The sequence below is a fragment of the Ranitomeya imitator genome, chromosome 2 (assembly GCF_032444005.1).
Source record: "Ranitomeya imitator isolate aRanImi1 chromosome 2, aRanImi1.pri, whole genome shotgun sequence".
In the NCBI taxonomy this organism is placed as follows: Eukaryota; Metazoa; Chordata; class Amphibia; order Anura; family Dendrobatidae; genus Ranitomeya; species Ranitomeya imitator.
This window is the reverse complement of record NC_091283.1, coordinates 288214789-288236570: the sequence shown is the minus strand read 5'-3', so window position 1 is coordinate 288236570 and position 21782 is coordinate 288214789. Positions and strand designations below refer to the sequence as shown.

The window sequence follows — 21782 nt, the reverse complement described above, 5'->3', positions numbered from 1 at the left end:
GCGCAATAGAAGGGTGCCATTATTCATGGCAGGGTATGCTTATTCATAATTGCGTTACTGTGGGCGTCTTTTTCTGAACACGTGCGAGTGGGTGTTCTGTTCCCCTCCTCCGTGTGGTACCTGTATTGGATTTTAATAATAAAATTTATATTTTGCTTATACATTGTACTTTTGGAAGTCTTTTGTCGTATGTTTTTTCTTTGTTGTGTTCTATATTGCGACATTCCTTATTATGTCCAGAAGCAATCACAGTTATTTAAATATTTAAAATCTATATTATTACTACTGTGATATGCGTATTCATGAGGTGTTCTAAAAAAACGGAAGGTAAGTATGTAGTGTTTTTTTTTATTTTTACGTTAACGCTGGTAACCAGGGTAAACATCGGGTTACTAAGCGCGGCCCTGCGCTTAGTAACCCGATGTTTACCCTGGTTACCAGTGAAGACATCGCTGGATCGGCGTCACACACGCCGATTCAGCGATGTCTGCAGGGAGTCCAGCGACGAAATAAAGTTCTGGACTTTCTGCAGCGACCAACGATCTCCCAGCAGGGGCCTGATCGTTGGTCGCTGTCACACATAACGATTTCCTTAACGATATCGTTGCTACGTCACAAAAAGCAACGATATCGTTAACGATAACCTTAAGTGTGACGGTACCTTAAAGGTACCTTCACACTTAGCGACGCTGCAGCGATACCGACAACAATGTCGATCGCTGCAGCGTCGCTGTTTGGTCGCTGGAGAGCTGTCACACAGACAGCTCTCCAGCGACCAACGATGCCGGTAACCAGGGTAAACATCGGGTTACTAAGCGCAGGGCCGCGCTTAGTAACCCGATCTTTACCCTGGTTACCATCGTAAAAGTAAAAAAAACAAACACTACATACTTACCTTCCGTGTCTGTCCACGGCGCTGTGCTTTCCTGCACTGACTGTGAGCGCAGCGGCCGAAAAGCAGAGCGGTGACGTCACCGCTCTGCTTTCCGGCTGGCCGTCACTGACACAGGATGCAGGAGGAGTGCAGAGAAGCAGAGCGCCGGGGACAGACAGCAGAAGGTAAGTATGTAGTGTTTTTTTTTTTTACTTTTACGATGGTAACCAGGGTAAACATCGGGTTACTAAGCGCGGCCCTGCGCTTAGTAACCCGATGTTTACACTGGTTACCAGTGAAGACATCACTGAATCGGCGTCACACACGCCGATTCAGCGATGTCTGCAGGGAGTCCAGCGACGAAATAAAGTGCTGGACTTTCTGCAGCGACCAACGACATCACAGCAGGATCCTGATCGCTGCTGCGTGTCAAACTGAACGATATCGCTAGCCAGGATGCTGCAACGTCACGGATCACTAGCGATATCGTTCAGTGTGACGGTACCTTAAGAATCACAATGTTTGTTTTTTTTCCTTTTCCGCTGATAGATACAAACGACGCAACTACGAAAGATGGAAACCAAAAAAACATGTATTACTCTTATAGTATGTGGCTCCTTTATTGGCTCCTACACAGCGTAATATTCACACAGTATTGTTTTTTTTTTTGTGTTTTTCATGTAATATATGGAAACGTACAGGAAAATGCTAAAAAAAAAAATCCAGAAAAAAAAACACTGTACATTGAGAGATTATCATCAAATAACTCTTGTCTTGGTTCTTACAAACCATCTTTTCTAAAAGCCTCAAACTTCTGTGTGTGAATCAGACCTGAGATCTAACGTGAAAGAAGATTACAGTGCGGAGAAGACGGGAAACCTTCATATAGATGGCCGGTGGTGATGGAGTCAGTGACCGACTCTGGACAAATATGTTTCTAGAGCCGTAGTAGAAGATGAAGATGTCGTCCTCCTCATGAAGTAGTTATTTCTCCTGTCACGTGTAATGAATATCTCCTGCAGTATTGCTAATGCCGATTCCAGTGTCGGTAAATGAGACGAGAATTAGCGTTATGGAAGATGAGTCTATGAGGAACGTATTCAGCTGCCGACTCCGAGGAAGAAACTGCTTGTTGTCTGTGGCCTAAAATATATAGGTTTTATTAGTAGATGTAAAGAAGAAAACTAAATACTGTAAAATAATAAATCTCCTCATATGTTTCCCCTTATTATCTCCAGTAATTGTATTATTACACAGGACTTGTATGATGTTACATCGGCTCATCTTCTCATTCAGGTCTCTACAATAGCGGATCCTCTCAGTGAAGATCTTCTGTATAAGAGAATTTTCCTGATTTACTCATCAAGGATGGAAATGGATAGAGAAAAGATGGCGGAGAGGATATTACATCTCACCCTAGAGATCCTCTTCCGTCTTACTGGAGAGGTGAGAGATTCTGATGACGTCACATTACATCATTCTTATCTATGGGAATAATAGATGGACAGAACTGGAGAGGTGAGGACTCTGGAAATGTCTGTAGTGAGGTTTATTAATGTGTCTCTCCATAACCAGAATTACACAGTAGTGAAGAAGACCTCTAGTGAGCGCTGTCAGGACCCTGTGTCTGAGGGATGGGGAAGACCCCTGAGCCCAATCACGGGGTTTCCACCTCACTCCATAATACACAAAGACATCAATGACCAGAAGATCCTAGAACTCACCTACAAGATGATTGAGCTGCTGACTGGAGAGGTGACACTGCTGGGAATGCTGGGACATTATACAGTAACGCTATGAAGGGATCAGGGGATGACGGTATCATTGCATGTGTCAGGTTCCTGTAAGGAGTCAGGATGTCGCTGTCTATTTATCCATGGAGGAGTGGGAGTATTTAGAAGGACACAAAGATCTGTACAAGGACATCATGATGGAGGTTCCCCAGCCCCTCACATCACCAGGTAATAGACAGGACTAAACACATACGGCCTATAATTATCTGTATGTAAAGGATGGAGTCAGTCCCTGTATGTGTTTCCTCTAGATCTGTCCAGTAAGATGACAACACCAGAGAGATGTCCCCGTCCTATTCTTCTACAGGACTGTAACCAAGAAGATCCCAATGTTCCTCAGGATCATCAGGTAGATGGAGAGAAGGTGTCATGAGATCTCCCATATGTTGTGTAGATAGTTGTGAAGGTCTTGTGCTTAGTCTTGTTTTATCGACCAATATTATTTGCTTAGTCTTGTTTTATCCACCAATATTATATATATTTTTTTTTACTTGTGTAATGAGAACAATGGAGATGGCAGGATTAGAGATGATGATAGCTGTGAATTCTCAATCTGTCTGTGACTTTTACAATATTTATTTTAGGGTGAAGATCTGACCCATATTAATACTACAGAGACCTATATGAGAGATGATGAGCGGTGTAAAGAGGAGATTACTACTTATAACTGGCCAGGTGAGTAGTAACCACTAAATATAGAGAAGTCACAGATTCTTCTCAGTCACCGGCTGTGGCTGCTTTATCGGTGGTGTTGTCCGGCCGTATCACAATCGTGTGATCACCATTTTGCCTCTAGACCACAATATGTTCCTCCACCCAAAGCGGTTCAAATGACATTGGTCATTGAAAGCCCTTTTCTATAGAAGTTACAACCTGGAGGCTCCACCTACCCCCTGGGATTAGAAGACGCTGACCGTTATCTGCACAGATCTGTAAACTAAAAAGCCAAATGACCGTAGAACGTGCTGACAAGTTAGAAAATCACTTGAAGAAAAATATTAAAATGGCCTCTAAGAGAAAGTGTATGGTAATGATGCTGTTGGCTTCCTAGAACCCCGAGATCTTATTAGATGAATCTACCTTCTCTCCCTCCTGTGCTGCTGAATGTGCTCATGTGGCCCCTACAAGACCAGGTCCAGTCTTTCTGGCCAAACTTCACTTTTGTGATCGGTAGCATTAAATGTGCAGTGAGGCCAAGTGTGACTTTCTGTACAATAACAACAGAGTTTCCCTTTATCCTGACTTTTCAATTTAAAATTGGCTAACTTCAGAAATGGTCATGAGAAACTACATAAAAACATTACACCTGTGCCATGATATATCTCTAAGCTGTGCATAGCTGATGTCTGTAATATACATTTATTCTCACCTGCAGGAGATGTGTTGACTCGAGCCCTGGTTTCATGGATTGACTCCACGTCATAAATTTCATTATGTTTATAATCCTAAGGAATTCAGATTACTGCACAATCTCTCCTGAAATGGGGGAGCACTAATACTTTCTCTACTCTTCTGGTCAGCACTCATAGTAGCTCCAATGGTCCACCATAAATGAGTGCAAGTCCTGTTTAGTATTGGAGCTTGCTCCTCATGCATACATTTTTGTTAAGGATATAACATGTTTTTTTTGTTCTATGTCTGTTTATTTAGTTTTTTATATTGTATGAGTCGTTCTGGAATTGGCCTGCCTCAGTTATGTGAGCCTGTAACTTCATAGTAGTCTTTAAAAAAAGGTCGACTTTGCGATGCCCGAGATCTAAATTTTATTTGCAATATTATAAAAAGTCCTCCTTGAATGCCTAATACTTTTTAAAGAAACTTATTTAATGGAAAATATTGCCCGAGATCTAAATTTACTTGCTGTTCTGTGGTGTGACATGGCAAGAAGCATGGTCAGATAGCTAGGTCACAACCAGGAGGGCAGAGAAAATACAAAATTAGAAGATACAAGAGTAGTCAGTAAACAGGCCGGGATCACAACAGGAAACAAATACAGAAGCCGGGAGCTGAGCACAGATGACTGAAACAGAGGAGAACAAGGCTGTACCTGGCAACTTCCGGCAATACGCTTTGATTTTTAGTAGGGTGTGGGGTTTTCCAATTGGCTGAAGCAGGAATAATAATAATTTTATTTCTATAGCCCCAACATATTCCGCAGCACTTAACATTTTGTTCATGTAAAGCTGCATGAACCGGTTATCAGTCTAAGTATGTAACAGTACAGACGCAGAGGGCTATTAAATAAATAAAGAGTATGAGAACATGATACGAAGAACCTGGATATGGTAAAAATTTTGAAAGGGAAACACAGGGGATAGTTAAATTATTGTGTTGAGGCAGTAGGCCAGTCTGAAGAGATTCATTTGTAAGGCACGTTTAAAACTGTGGGTATTGGGGATTAATCGAATAAACCTGGGTAGCACTTTCCAAAAAATTGGCAAAACAAGTGAAAAGTCTTGGAGACGACGGTGGGAGGTTCTGATTATTGAGGATGTTAATCTCAGATCATTAGCAGAACAGAGGGCACGGGTAGAGTGGTAGACTGAGACGAGGGAGGAGATGTAGGGTGGTGCTGAGGCATGGAGTGCTTTGTGGGGGAGAGTGATAAGTTTATACTGAATTCTGGAGAGGATGGGTAACCAGTGTAATGACTGGCACAAGGCAGTGGCATCGATGTAAGGGTTGGTGAGGAATATGATCCTGGCTGCTTCATTCAAGACAGATTGGAGAGGGGAGAGTTTGGTAAGAGGAAGACCGATTAGTAGAGACCATAGTCCAGATGAGAATGAATAAGAGAAATAGTAAGGCTGTGTGCACACGTTGCTGATATTTCACGTTTTTTTTCGCGATAAAAACGCTATAAAACCGCAAAAAAACTGCATACAATATGCATCCCATCATTTTGAATGAATTCTGAATGTTTTGTGCACATGATGCGTTTTTTTCTGCGAAAAAAACGCATCCCGGTAAAAAACGCAGCAGGTTCATTAATTTTGCAGGGTTTTTTTGCGGATTTCCCACGATAAAATGCATTGGGAAATGTCCGGAAAAAAACGCATCAAAACCGCGGCAAAAATGCATGCAGATTTCTTGCAGAAAATTTCTGTTTTTTCTCAGGAATTTTCTGCAAGAAATCCTAGACGTGTGCACATAGCTTAAGAGTTTTGCAGCATTGAAAGTAAGAAAAGGTCGAATTCTAGAAATGTTTTTGAGGTGCAGAAAACAAGCGCGAGCCAGTGATCAGATGTGGGGGGTGAATGAAAGCTCGGAATCAAGTATGACCTCAAGGCAGTGGGCATATTGCTTGGGAGTAATGGTAGAACCACATACGGAGATGGCAGTGTCAGGCAAGGTTAGTGGAGGGAGGAAACACAAGAAGTTCAATTTTTGACAGGTTCAGTTTCAGATAGAGGGAGGACATTATGTTGGAGACAGCGGTAAAACAATCACTAGTGTTTTCTACTGTTGATTCTATTCTTTTTTATTTTGTTAGCCATATACTTGGTTGGTTTGTTATGGGATGTGTAAAATTTGTAGTTTGACATTTTTACAATATTGTCATATGGCGAGAATAAAGTCTCTCTGAGTTCTGTTCTTAGTTTAGAAAGTTCATTTTGGGTATTCTGGGGGGGTATAATATCATTGAGTAGGTTATTTTCTAATGTCCGAATTTTGTTTGATAGGTCTTGAATTCTTTTCCTAGACTCCTTTTTTTTCTTTGGAAGCTATTCCCATCAGCACTCCTCTGATTACCGTCTTGTGGGCGCACCAGTTGATGCAGGGATTAGTGGCGTGATGTCAGGAGAGGAGGTGTAAATCTAGGAGTCATCAGCATACAGATGGTACTGGAAACCAATTCTACTGATTGTTTGTCCAATAGGGGCAGTATTCAAATGAGGGGGCCTAGGACTGATCTTTGATGAACCCCAACAGTATGGGGAAGATGAGAGGAGGAGGAACCAGCAAAAGATACAGTGAAGGATGAGTCAGAAAGATAGGAGAACCAGGAGAGAACGATGTCCTAGAGGCCAATGGAGCAGAGCATAGTGAGGTGGGGCTGATTATCCACCATGTGGAATGCTACAGAGAGATCCAGGAGAATTAGCATGGAGTAGGGACTATTAGGTTTAGCTGTTAGTAAATCATTAGATACTTTAGTAAGGGCAGGTTCAGTAGAGTGTAAAGAGCGGGAACTGGATTGAAGAGGGTCGAAAAGAGAGTTATCTGAGATATAGCGGATAAGGCGGGCGTGGACCAGGCATTTGAGGAGTTTAGAGATGAAGGGAAGATTAGAGACAGGTCTATAGTTAGCAGCACAGTTTTGGTCCAGGGATGGTTTTTTAAGTAATGGATGTATGATGGCATGCTTAACCCCTTTCTGCCAGCTGACGGAATACTACGTCAGCTGGCAGATCCCCTGGTTGTTGATGGCCGATTGCTTTGAGCGCCACCCTGTGGTTGGCGTTCAAAGCAACCCTGCATTTCTGCTACATAGAGGTGATCTGTACTTCACCTCTATGTAGCAGAGCCAATGGAGTTATGCATGCTTCTAGCCTCCTATGGAGGCTATTGAAGCATGCCAAAATTAAAAAAAAAAAAAAAGTGATTAAAAATATTAAAAAAAATATAAAAGTTCAAATCACCCCCCTTTCGCCCCAATCACAATAAAACATAGTTAGTAAGTTAGTAAGTAAGGCCAAAAAAAGACATTTGTCCATCCAGTTCAGCCTATATTCCATCATAATAAATACCCAGATCTACGTCCTTCTACAGAACCTAATAATTGTATGATACAATATTGTTCTGCTCCAGGAAGACATCCAGGCCTCTCTTGAACCCCTCGACTGAGTTCGCCATCACCACCTCCTCAGGCAAGCAATTCCAGATTCTCACTGCCCTAACAGTAAAGAATCCTCTTCTATGTTGGTGGAAAAACCTTCTCTCCTCCAGACGCAAAGAATGCCCCCTTGTGCCCGTCACCTTCCTTGGTATAAACAGATCCTCAGCGAGATATTTGTATTGTCCCCTTATATACTTATACATGGTTATTAGATCGCCCCTCAGTCGTCTTTTTTCTAGACTAAATAATCCTAATTTCAAGGATCCTAATAAAACAATTAAAAAAAAAAATCAAACATACACATATTTGGTATCGCCGCGTTCAGAATCGCCCGATCTATCAATAAAAACAAAGGATTAACCTGACCGCTAAATGGCGTAGCGAGAAAAATCAAAATGCCAAAATTACGTTTTTTTTGCCGCCGCGACACTGCATGAAAATGCAATAACGGGCAATCAAAAGAACGTATCTACACCAAAATGGTATCATTAAAAACGCCAGCTTGGCACGCAAAAAATAAGCTTTCACCTGACCCCAGATCACGAAAATTGGAGACGCTACGGGTATCGGAAAATCGCGCAATTTTTTTTTTTTTTAAGCAAACTTTGGAATTTTTTTTCACCACTTAAATAAAAAATAACCTAGACATGTTAGGTGTCTATGAACTCGTAATGACCTGGAGAATCATAATGGCAGATTAGTTTTAGCATTTGGTGAACCTAGCAGAAAAGCCAAACAAAAAACAAGTGTGAGATTGCACTTTTTTTGCAATTTCATCACACTTGGAATTTTTTTCCCGTTTTCTGTTACATGGCATGGTAAAACTAATGGTATCATTCAAAAGTACATCTCGTCCCACAAAAAATAAGCCCTCACATGGCCATATTGACGGAAAAATAAAAAAGTTATGGCTCTGGGAATGAGGGGAGCAAAAACGAAAATAAAAAAGCGGAAAAAGCTCCGGGGGTGAAGGGGTTAAATGAGGAGGGAAAGATACCCAACGAGAGAGCGAGAAGTTGAATATTTTTGTTAGGTGAGTGGTGACAGCTGCGGAAAGGGACTGGAGGAAATTTGATGTAATAGGGTTACTGGTGCAAGTAATAGGGCGAGAAGATGCAAGGAGCCTGATCACGTCTTCTGTGACTGGTTCAAAATCAGAGAGTGAGCTAGATGCAGTGGGGGAGGGAGGACAGTGCATGGTATGAGGGGATTGGGAGAAAATTTCCAGTCAGACAGGGTCAATTTTTTTTCTTTGAATTAATTGGCCAGATCGTCAGCGCAGAGATCTGTGGTTGGGGCCTGCACTCTTGGGTTGAGTAGGAAGTGAAAAGAGTCAAGGAGACGTTTAGGGTTATTGGATAGGGAGGTGATGAGGGTGTTGAAATAGGTTTGTTTGGAGAGGTGAAGGGCAGTGTTGTATGTTTTAAGCATAAACTTATAATGGATAGATTGGATTTTCTCCACAGATGTTCGGGGCACCTGGAGCACCGCTGTAGGAAACGTTTTTGCAGCGCGTGCCAGGGTTGTTGCCATCTGTGCTGAGTTGTTCTATGTATAGGAGGTGCGGTTTCATCCAGGGCACTTTGCAGTGTTTCATTAAAATGCTTCAGTTCAGAGTCAGGACATGGGGGAAGGAGATAGGGGCCAATGATGACTGCAAGTTCTTCATAAGATTTTGGCTGTTAATGGCCTGTATATTTCTATAAGTGTGGAAAGTGGGGGTGACCTGAGCAGGATAGCAGTTCTTAACCGAGAATGAAAGAAAGTTGTGGTCCGAGAGTGGGAGAGGGGAGTCTGGAAAATCATACACTGAGCAAAGCCGGGAGAAGAACAAGTCAAGGGAGTTTCCGTCTTCATGTGTAGGAGAGTTAGTAAGCTGCGAAAGGCCAAACTAGGAGGTTAGAGGTAAAAGGTGAGTAGCAGATGGGGAGAGGGGAAAAGTAATGGGGATGTTAAAGTTTCCTATGATGAGGGTTGGGATGTCACAGGAGAGAAAATATGGAAGCCAGGGCCAAAGTGATCCAGGAACTGATGGGAGGGACCCAGAGAATGATACACAACCGCTACTCACATGGAGAGGGGATGTATGTAGTCTGAAAACATGGACCTCAAAAGAAGGGAAGATAGGTGAGGGTACTTGAGGGATAACCTGAAAGGTACATTTGGGTGATAGGAGCAGACCAACGCCTCTACTTGCTCTGTTGTCTGATCTTGGGGTATGAGAAAAGTGTAGTCCACCATATGAAAGGGCAGCAGCAGCAGCGGTGGTGTCTGACTGCTGGATCCAGGTCTCGGTAAGAGCCAGAAGGTTAAGAGAATCAGAAAGGAAGAAGTCATGGAAGAAGGAGAGTTTTACACACTGAGCGAGAATTCCAAAGGGCACAATTAAGAGACCTAAGACACACAGGGAATGTTAATGAGATTTGAGGGGTTTCTGAATGTAGCAGTAGAGGTGTGTGACTTACTATAACATGAGGGGCCAGGGTTGGGAGAGATCTCCTGCGACTAGGAGGAGGATAGAAAGAGTGAGCAGATGGTTAAGAGACTTGTGAAAGCGTCTCTTCTGTTGAATGGTGGGACTGAATGGATCTGTGCAGTTTAGCAATGTGAAAAGAGCGTGAATGCTATACATAGTAGAGGAGAGGACTGAGGGGCCGATGTGGATGAAGTGTAAAGAGTTAATGCATGCACGGTGGGTGTGTGTGAATGCAGCAACCAGAATATAAATGATACAAATGCATATGGTATTTGTTGCATTCCAAATGTACTGGGAACAGGTTTGTTTAAATGTCTTACCTGTCTCTTGCCCTTTCTAACTGCCATGTATAACTGCAAGATACTTTGAAAAATGTACTTTGAATAAATGTAGATAAATGCCATCCCTACATAAATGCATCCCCAAGCTGTGTCTGAATATAGAGGACGCTTGCTCTTAGATCTATCAATATTTTACCTTGTTAGCAAACCATCAACCAAGTTAAGACAGCAGGAGACAATAAATGAAGAGACAAATAAACAACTTTGCAGGCCTACATGGATCATAAACCTCTTTGACAAAGTTACATGACCTTACAGCATTAAGGGAAATGCAGAGTAAGAAGAAACTATATACCATTAGATATGCTTTCTGACATAGAATAGAAATGACTGGAGACATGCAGGATCTTTGCAGTAGTTGAATGAGCTATATACCTGTATGAAGAGAATAGGAAGCAGATTACTGCAGTTGGACACCATGCAATCCCATACTGCTAGACTGGATGGTACTACAGGTCCCAGGCAACCTAATCTTATTGGAAGGACAGAGCCTGTGCCATCCAGAGTTTCTGGTTGCTATATCTCCTGCATCACCAGCGCTGCCTGCAGAATGAATAAGGTGGCACCTGGTGGCAGAAACGGACATTGCAGGAGCAGATCCAGTAAAAAATGTGACATCATTTTCAGTAGTCCTAATATGACAAAATAGAAAACCATAGAAAACCATAGCAGTAGAAAACCCAATAAAGTGGCTCAGTTTTGGAAATTATAGCCCCAAGGGAATTAATCTTTAGGAGTAGTGACTATTTTTACACTTCACAGCCACTTTCTGGAAATTAGCACCGAGTGGATGTTGGAGAGTGAAAATGGCACATTTGCCATTTTATTACCCTACACATAGTGCCCAGATTGTGCTAAAGGAGACACACCGTAAATGAAGTGGGTTCTTCTCAATATTGTAGTGCCAAATACATGGATATTGAATGTGGTTGGGGCACACGGCAAGGCTCAGAAGTGAGGGAAAGATTTGACTTTGGGAGAGCAGATATTGCTGAATTGGTTTATGGAAATCATGTTGCTTTTCAAGAGCCTTTGAGCCACTAATAATGTGGAAACTTCTGTTTTTCCTCTGGCAGATGATGGACCTGAGTGGGGCTTGTTTTTTGTGAGATGAGTAGAAGTATTTATTGTTGTTATTTTCACCTACTTTTGGGAGGCAGAATGAACAAACAGTCGAACACCACGCTCTACTGGTTCATGCTATGAGGTTTTCTATCAGACTGTGAAATGTCATTGTCTTCGTGAATAATTAAACTTTTTTAACATAACTTGCATGTTTACAGATAGTTTAAGATGAAATGTTAAAAAAATATTTTATTTATTATTTTAATATAAGTTTCAAGGATTTTATTCAAAAATAATAATTGGTTTTATTCTTGGCAGATGACTGTACCAGGAGATCAGAGGGACAGCTGACATCTTCAATTTTTAAATCAGATGATCTTGAGATCCCACAGGATACAATTGAAGTGAATGCCATTACTCCAGATATACCATCATCCTTTCACAGCAAAGATCTACCATCTGATCCTTTGAAACAGATCCTGTCTTCTGATTCATTACCAACCTCTGAGGAAAATCTAAGTCACAAAATAAGCATTAAAAAACAAACTGATAAAGCAACAAAGCCATTTTCACGTTCAGAATATGTAAATAATTTTCCCCTCGAAAAGTCTTTTCTTAAATATCAAAACATTCACACAGTGGAGAATAGATTTTCTTGTTCCAAGTGTGGGAAATATTTTAGCCATAAATCACATCTTGTTACACACCAGAGATGTCACACAAGTGAGAAGACAATTTCATGCTCAGAATGTGGAAAATGTTTTACAGAGAAATCAACTCTTGTTAGACATCAGAGAACTCACTCAGGGGAGAAGCCATTTTCATGTTTAGAATGTGGAAAATCTTCTACAGCTATATCAGGGCTTATCACACATCATGGGACTCACACAGGGGAGAAGCCATTTTCCTGTTCAGAATGTGGAAAATGTTTTAACCATAAATCAATTTTTATCACACATCAGAGAACTCACACCGGGGACAAGCCTTTTTCCTGTTCAGAATGTGGGAAATGTTTTACCCAGAAATCACATCTTGTTACACACCAGAGAAGTCACACAAATGAGAAGCCATTTCCTTGTTCAGAATGTGGAAAATGTTTTACCCAGCAATCAAGTCTTATCACACATCAGAGAACTCACACAGGGGAGAAGCTATTTTCATGTTCAGAATGTGTAAAATGTTTTACCCAGCAATCAAGTCTTATCACACATCAGAGAACTCACACAGGGGAGAAGCCATTTTCCTGCTCAGAATGTGGGAAATGTTTTAACCATAAATCAAATCTTATCACACATCAGAGAACTCACACAGGGGACAAGCCTTTTTCCTGTTCAGAATGTGGGAAATGTTTTACCCAGAAATCACATCTTGTTACACACCAGAGATGTCACACAAGTGAGAAGACAATTTCATGCTCAGAATGTGGGAAATGTTTTACAGAGAAATCAACTCTTGTTAGACATCAGAGAACTCACTCAGGGGAGAAGCCATTTTCCTGTTCAGAATGTGGAAAATGTTTTACCCAGCAATCAAGTCTTATCACACATCAGAGAACTCACACAGGGGAGAAGCTATTTTCCTGTTCAGAATGTGGGAAATGTTTTAACCATAAATCAAATCTTATCACACATCAGAAAACTCACACAGAGGAGAAACCTTTTTCATGTTCAGAATGTGGAAAATGTTTTGAGAAGAAATCATCTCTTCTTAGCCATCAGAGCAGTCACACGGGGAAGAAGCTTTTTTCATGTTCTTAACGCGGGAAATATTTTACATGGAAATTAACTCTTAATAAACTTCAGAGAAGCCACAGAGGGGAGAAGCCTTTTTCATCTTCAGAATGTTGTTTTTTTAACCGAAAATTGTACCTTCTCATTTCTTGTGTTTGGTCTCTTTACAATAAAAACACTCATACTTTCCTTCCATGCCGGTGCTGATCCATTGGTGTCGCGATTTGCAATCCCGCATTGCTTATCGAAGGGCTCATCGTCCCATTTCAGTGCCATTACTACCTCTGCTTGGAAAGAGAAGCACTCTTAACCCTCACAATGCAAGACAGCTCAAGCCTGTAAAGTTTTGAAGTGAAGGACAGCATTCAATCCAGGTGAAGACAATAAACACTTTATTGTGCCATAGGTGCAACGTTTCAACCTCAGGGGGTCTTTATCAAGCATACATAATAGTCAACATGATGGCCTTAAATAGGAAGTGGATAACCACCACCTGACAGGTCCGCCCACAAAATTTACATTCATAACATCTGGTGATCATAATAACAATAGAAAAATGTGTACACAGTGAAACATATATAATTAAAAACACGTTACAATGTTACTAAAATCCCCCGTTGTGGACAATACTGTTCGTGATCATAGTAGTAAACACATGTAAGAAGTTGGAACGTAAACAAAAAACATTGCCTGTCACATCTAAGCCTATCAAAAAGCTCATGGGGGCCATTATATACGCGAGCTGCCTATCACTGAGCTTGTAGCACGTCTCTCATAATCCACCAATCCATGCCTGTGACGAAGGTCCAAACTGGGGTACTGATACATAACCAGCCCCATGCAGAGAAGCCAATCCAGGCTCTATACCTGCTTAACTTGAACCGCCTCCCAGGCTGATCATATTACCTGCTATCTGTGACATCAGAGGCTCACCTGGCTCACCGCTTAAAGGGAACCTGTCATCTGAATTTGGCGGGACTGGTTTTGGGCCATATGGGCGGAGTTTTTGGGTGTTTGATTCACCCTTTCCTTACCCGCTGACTGCATGCTGGCTGCAGTATTGGATTGAAGTTCACTCTCTGTCCTCCAGAGAGTGAACTTCAATCCAATATTGCAGCCAGCATGCAGTCAGCGGGTAAGGAAAGGGTGAATCAAACACCCAAAAACTCCGCCCATATGACCCAAAACCAGTCCCGCCAAATTCAGGTGACAGAGTCCCTTTAAGGCGAGAGTCCCAAACCTAGTGTGCATGCCCGCCGGCTCCATAGCAACGCATAACATGAGGAAACATGCAGCACCACCACGGACAGCCGAAAGGCACGCCCACCGGTGCCAAAACATTACCCGCCCCATATAATAGAGCCAATCAAGGCTCCATACCTACATCTGTCGAACCGCCCCCAAGTTAGTCACATGACCGGACATCCGTGACATCCAAGGCTCACCTGGCACACCGCATAGGGAAAGAGTCCCAAACCTAGTGCGCATGTCCGCCGGCTCCACAGCGACGCATCACATGAAAAAACATGCAGCGCTGCCATGGAAAGCCAAAAGACACGCCCACCGGCTGCTAGACGCCACCCCATATCCAGGCAGACCAGAGCCCGTATACTACAGATCCACCAGCACAGCTCCCAAACGCAAAGCGCGCATGTCCACAAACATAAGGGCTTACGGAAAGATATACAGACATTAAGGTCCCCCAACTATACATAATAAAAGCGGCTCCCACAGATAACCAATCCCATGTTAAAGACTAAAAATAGCTCAAACCCATCTTGATGGGAAATAACTACATGGAGAAAGGTTTAAATATATAAATAAACCGTCTTATCTAATATACCGCCATATCTATGGCTATGTAATCAATACCCATAAGTGGGAATACCCCAAATTTAATAGAAAACCCATCAACTCCAAGGGACAGGGGACAAAAAAGCATATCAGGCAATATAAGCCAATTCATTACATACCAGTTCACATAACCCATAGAGGTCATCACGGGAAAAAACAAAATATATAACCAATCACCACTTAAAAACATATCTATACGAATGCGAGCCGCACGAACCATATAAAGATAGATCAAGATACACATAGCAGAAGATTGTAATCAACATTTAAGAAAAAAAAGGGGAAGTCCAGCTCACCATAGTAGTAATCCCAGAAGGCTCGGAGCACGGAGACGCTGTGTCAAGCGTGAGGAGACCAGAAATGAAGAAATTCCAGCTCGACGAGGCGTGAAAAGTAAAAACTTGATACTTTATTCACTTCATATCAGAAGCAGAGGATGAAACATCAGCACAATACAATAAAAACACTATCTACGCGTTTCAGGTGACAGGGCACCCTTAATCATGATTAAGGGTGCCCTGTCACCTGAAACGCGTAGATAGTGTTTTTATTGTATTGTGCTGATGTTTCATCCTCTGCTTCTGATATGAAGTGAATAAAGTATCAAGTTTTTACTTTTCACGCCTCGCAGAGCTGGAATTTCTTTATTTCTAATCAACATTTAACCCTCCGGGCTGGCGAGAGCCAAACTTCGATATCCATCTAAGTTCTTTCTTTTTTAATAATTTAACCCTGTCACCACCCCTACGAAGAGGAGGCACGCCATCAATCACCCTAAACCGTAGCTGACTGACTGTGTGTCCACTCTCAATGAAATGTTTAGGTATCGGTAAATCCACCATCTTAGTTCTAATGGTACTTTTGTGTTTGCTGATGCGTGCCTTTATTTCCATGGTGGTCTCCCCCACATATGTAAGTCCACAAGGACAGACAATAAGATAAATAACAAAACTTGAGGTACAAGTGTACCTCTCCCTGATGGAAAACCTCTGGCCTGTGCGAGGATGATTGAAAAAATCTCCCTTTATCATATTCCCACAACACGCACATCCTAAACAGGGAAAATTTCCACATTTCGGGGGACCCAAAGTCCTCTGTAAACTAACCACCGTAGGACCAATGTCAGATTTGACTAATTTATCATTTAAATTATGTCCTCTTTTGTAGGACAAAATCGGTGGCAGGGTAAATTCTTCAATGTCAGGTAAACCCTGATGTAAGATATGCCAATGTTTCAAAATCATATTCTTCACATGCCCACTGGCTGTACTAAAGGTGGACACAAAGGGGATCCGCTTATCTCTAACCTTGATTTTCTTTTCCTTTACAACAGCTCTCGATGTCGCCTTCACCCTCTCCACATGTTTTCTAATTCCATTTTCAGGGTAAACTCTATTCAAAAATTTATGGCACATCTCATCTAATCTGGAGTCAATAGTCAGTGACTATTTTTCTCACTCTAAGCATCTGGCTCCAAGGTAACGACTCAACCATATTCCTCGGATGATGGCTATTAAATTGTAATAAGCTGTTCCTATCTGTGCTCTTCACATATAAATCAGTTTTCAAAGAGGACCCAACCTTGTACACCAGTGTATCTAGGAATTGAACCTGTTCCTGAAAATGTGTAATTGTGAAGCTGAGTTCTGGAAAAATGTTATTTAACTCATGGTGAAAATCCAAGAGTTCACTAAGTTGCCCCTCCCAAACTACAAACACATCATCAATGTAGTGCCACCAGGCCTAACATGACAATTAGTAATCAAATATTCAGACAGCTTAGAGTCAATCAGGCCATCAGTCAAGGCCTCATTGACTATAAGCTGTAATTCTCTCTGGAAACGCAGCGTAGGATCCCCTGTCAATTTACAGTAGACATCAGTGTCGGCCAATTGGCGTACTATCTCTGCTTTATATTTTACAGTATCCATCACAACCACCGCCCCACCTTTATCGGCGGCCTTGACTGTAATGGATGTGTTATTAGAGAGATTGTCTAGAGCTCTCTTCTCATCTATGGTAAGGTTATGTTGACCACGATTTCTGTGTGCCCTTCTTAGTGTCTCAAATTCTTTTTCAACCAACTGGATAAATGCCTCAACTACATGGGTTTTAGTAGGTGGCTGGAACTCACTTTTACTATATAGACCAACGCCCTCTAGTGAAAAAACATCAATATTCCCAACATCAACCGGACTCATTGCATCTTGTTTTTTATCTGCAAAAAAAGATGTTAAGCGACACCTCCTAAAGAAAGCAAATAAATCGGTCTCAAGTTCAAACCAGTCAGGTAAATTTGTGAGGCAAAATGAAAGGCCCTTTTCCAAAACATTCAGTTCAATTGTAGGCAAAGTTACAGAGGAAATATTTTTTCATGTTCTTAATGCGGGAAATATTTTACATGGAATTTAACTCTTTATAAACTTCAGAGAAGTCACACAGGGGAGAAGCCTTTTTCATCTTCAGAATGTTGTTTTTTTTAACAGAAAGTTGCACCTTCTCATTTCTTATGTTTGGTCTCTTTACAATAAAAACACTCATACTTTCCTTCCATGCCGGTGCTGATCCATTGGTGTCGCGATTCGCATTCCCGCATTTCTTATCGAAGGGCTCATCGTCCCACTTCGGTGCCATTACTACCCCTGCTTGGATAGAAAAGCACTTTTAACCCTCACAATGCAAGACAGCTCAAGCCTGTAAGTCCAGCAATTTCTCCTTTCTTAATATCGGTTTGACAAGAAAATAGCGCAACAAATCTCCTTGGGTTCTCACCGAATCCCACTTACTGAGCAATGTTTGCTTCACATGGAAATTTACTTCCTCTCCTTCCAAGCCACAGGGGTTTCTGATATGGGGAATGCCATAATCGATTTGTATACCATATTGCATCTATCCCTATTAAACAAAACATAGAGCAATATATACAAAGGCCGGAGACCACATACAAAACATAAATACGTTCCCTCACTTCTAGCCTGTGTAGGGGTTGTACTCGCTCAGATGCATAGGAGGCACATTCTCTTCAGCGTTCATGTAGGTTTATTCACTCGTTGTCAGGGACGAAGCGGTTGCGAAACGTGCGTTGGAGTGGTGTGTGGGGGAGCTGAGGCGCGCACTCCTGGTCGGTATTCACGGTTTATTATTATTTTCATTTATTTATTTATTTTTTCTCTGTGCATTATCCATCACCTATCCTTTTGGATACTTATGTGCATGTCCATTGTGACACTCATGTCAAAGTGGAATTAAAACCGTTTGCCACACTTTTTGTGTTTGATGCATGGTTGATGAGTGATATAATCTATATATATTTTCCCACATTTCAATTCTGATTATATGCATATTGTTCATTTTATCAAATTTATCACTGCAATATATAACATATATACAGATATTAAACACTAATACACATATTTCACGTTTTTATTATTTTTTCTTTAATTAGTTGACACATATTTTTTGACACTTATTTATATATATTTTTTGCACATTAATTTTTGAATTTATATAGTTTGTAATATATATTTTTTATATCACGTTAATTAATTACAATATCACTGTTTTATTTATTTATATTTGTATTTTTTGTCAATTCGTCAATCATGCATCAGATACAGACTCATTACATATGGATATGCGCATAATTATAATTGGATAATCTTTATTGATTTTTTATTATTTTTTATTTATTTTTCAATTTTGTTTCATACACAAATTATTTATTTATACCATCACATGAAATGTTACTTATTTAATATTACTTATATATATAGTGCTCATATATTTCAATGTGAATGGTTGTTTTTTTCTTTAAGCCGTGATATTATTTATATTGTTTTATTTCTGCCGATCAGGTGTTGTACGCCCTGGCCCCCCCACATGCTGATCTATATTGCACATGCATATATATGTTTTTCTATTTTAGATTATACATATTCCAAATATATGGATATATTTTAATAAAAATGCTATTGATTGTGCTATGTCTGTTTTATAATAAAAATTTATTGAATTTCTAAAAAATTGTCTTGGTATTTGTTGTTAGTAAATATTTTCTTTTGGGTATTTGCTTAGTGTGGAATATTTACTCTTTTGGATATTTTTCAATATTATTTGGTATTTCTTTTCTATATAGGATTTCTTCATTATCTGCTGGCAACCTGCACGGGTTCCTGGGCACCTCTTGGGCTCAGAGGTGCCCAAAACACAATGTCTCTTTCTTTGTTTCACACTGACCCCGGTCAGCATACCACGGATCTCCATCCGTTCTCAGCTTTACAGCCCAAACACATTTTCTCACTGATCCCAATCAGCATAACACGGATCTCCATCCGTTACCTGTTGGTGCTGCACAGGTTCTCGGATACCTCTCTTCTCCTCGAAGGTATCCCACGAACAACAGTTCTCACGGATCCCGATTAGTATTTACTCACGGTTGTGGAGCGCCCCCAGACACAGGGCCACAAGTCACTCAGTACCGGTCCTTTCTGTCTCAGTTCTGGGGTTGTCACGGTGGCTGGACCCGGTCTGTGACCCTGCTAAGGGGCGTCCAATAAAGGGGTGTTGGTGCGTAGTGGGAGGAATAACGAGGACACAGGGTTCAGTTTCTTTACCTTTTACTGAAGGTTTCAGGCTCCTCAATCCAGGGCACTTTCAACAGGGCTGTCTGAGACCGGCCGGTCCGAGGGCACATCCAGAGATCTCTTTTCAGGTGGATATCAGTGTCTACCCACTAGCGCCTGTGTGTTGTAGTGCTTCCCTGCTGAGCATTCAAGATAGTCCTCACAACTGCTGTTCTCATCCGTTTTAGATCTTTCTTTCTCTCCATCCCCCAGATATGCTATGGCTAGGACGCACCCTTAGGACAGGTAGGCCTGGAGGTATTCTGGAACCCTAGTGTCGCACCTCTCCCACTTTGCCTCCTATGTCCTTCTTAGGTGTTGTATGGTAGACAGCCAAAATGTAATTAACTGTCCTGCCGTTGTTTGAAGTAATGCGTGGAGACTGTTACTTCTTTGGTTCTCTGGCCACCGACTATGCGCCTCAGTAAGATGTTGCCTCTCTCTCGGCACGACTCCTACTGGATCTCCTCTGTGCTGATCTCGTTTACACTGCTCCACCATATCCTACCTTTCTTGTCTCTTTCTTAGGGTACCGCCGCAAGGTAGTGCAGGCGCGGTCCCGTAACCATCTGTCCTTTCGCTAGGTACCTGCCAGATTTCCCAGGTCTGACAGATCCTCCCTGGAACTCTCCCAGGCTCGTTCTGCCTAACTTCCTGTCTGACCCCTAGTTTTACCAATGTGAGAAGTGGCCCAATAAATAAGCCTTTTGCTCCCCCTAGTGGCCGGAGTGTGAAGTGTAGTGTGTGCTTAGTGATACCTGGTCAGAAGAACTCCTTTAGTGCCATCAGACATACCATCACTCCCCTTAGTGGCAGAGCGTTCATGTAGGTTTATTCACTCCATAAACCATTTAAGTCAGCAACACAAAGGTAAGCAGTCTTACATCAGACAGACATAGCATAAAAGTCCTCAGTGTCCATAGTAGAGCTCCGCTCTTTCTCAGACCTGTAAGGTTACGTTCACATTAGCGTTTTGCGTGGTTGCGTCGGGAGCAGCGGCGGCGGCGATGCATGCGTCATGCGCCCCTATATTTAACATGGGGGGCGCATGGACATGCGTTGTGCTGCGTTTTGCGACACATGCGTTTTTTTGCCGCAAGCGTGGGGCGCAGAGGACGCAGCAAGTTGCATTTTTTTTGCGTCCAAATTTCGGCAAAAAAAGGACGCAGCGTTTTAGCGTGCGTTTTGTTGCGTTTTTGTTTGCGTTGTGCGTTGCGTCTCCGACGCAACATCGCACAACGCAAATGTGAACGTAGCGTTTAGCATTTAGCATTCAGGCTGTGCCATGTCCAGCACATAGGCTCTCCAGCCTAAAGATGGTCTCTGTGTGTTGTTCAGGACGCCTGTCCCCACGTGGAACCGTCCAACACACAGACCACTCTGCAGCGTCCAGCCAGGACACATGGAAGTTTGTCCACCCTGACAGACTTCCAAACACTCTCTCCACATGGGCTACACACACCTCTTTACATAAGTGTAACCACACCCAGATACCTGTCACATGGCCAGTCAGGTGAGTGTGACATCACCACAGGTCCTTCAACACAAAACCATCTTAGGTGTTCAAACACACCTCTTAGGGTGGGTTTGTAGGTGACTGAACCCACCCATCTCTCCAATCACCTGGAAGCCTTCCCAATGGAAACAAATCCCTCAGCAGTAGATCTGCTTGAGAAAAACATACCCAGGCTTCCATCACAGGGCCACCCACCTCTGCGATACATACCGCCCATTAATCACATGACCAGTCGCTATGCTACACCTGTCACAGCTTACTGACAAAGTACAGAGATTAGAGGATGATGTACACGTTTTGGACCATAAAAATGCTCATAAACAAACACTGGATCTTCACAGCTAGCAAATGAACCGTCTGTAGAATATGGTTGATGACAAAGGAAATCATAATAATATCTGGATAAAGGGTTATACCTGAAAGCATCAATATACAAGCGATTATGCAACCACTGGTCACATTATTCAATAATATCCTTGGTGATTCTATTGATAAGGAGCCAGTGGCGTAGGAAGGGAGGGGCGGGCCTCACCGGGCGGCACACTGCGGGGGGCGGGTCGCCGGCGCTGCAGGAGGAGGGAAAAAAAAAAAGATGTGTGCCCTTTAAATCTTCAAGCACCCCCCCCCCCTCCCCGTGCCAGCGCTAATACTCACCTCTCCTGGTTCCTGCG

The 21782-nt window shown here is 42.1% G+C and overlaps 1 protein-coding gene across 1 annotated transcript in view; it reads left to right on the top strand.

The window, feature by feature from the left end:
* LOC138663214 (oocyte zinc finger protein XlCOF22-like) overlaps positions 1–13312 on the top strand; it is a 49550-nt gene extending 36238 nt beyond the window's left edge. Inside the window, exons 3-8 of the mRNA XM_069749376.1 lie at positions 2171–2320; positions 2450–2629; positions 2712–2835; positions 2919–3016; positions 3252–3342; positions 11708–13312. Of these exons, the coding sequence (XP_069605477.1) occupies positions 2243–2320; positions 2450–2629; positions 2712–2835; positions 2919–3016; positions 3252–3342; positions 11708–13146 (2010 nt within the window). The 5' untranslated portion in view covers positions 2171–2242 and the 3' untranslated portion in view covers positions 13147–13312. The remainder of the gene's footprint in view (positions 1–2170; positions 2321–2449; positions 2630–2711; positions 2836–2918; positions 3017–3251; positions 3343–11707) is intronic.
* The last annotated feature ends 8470 nt before the right edge of the window (positions 13313–21782 follow it).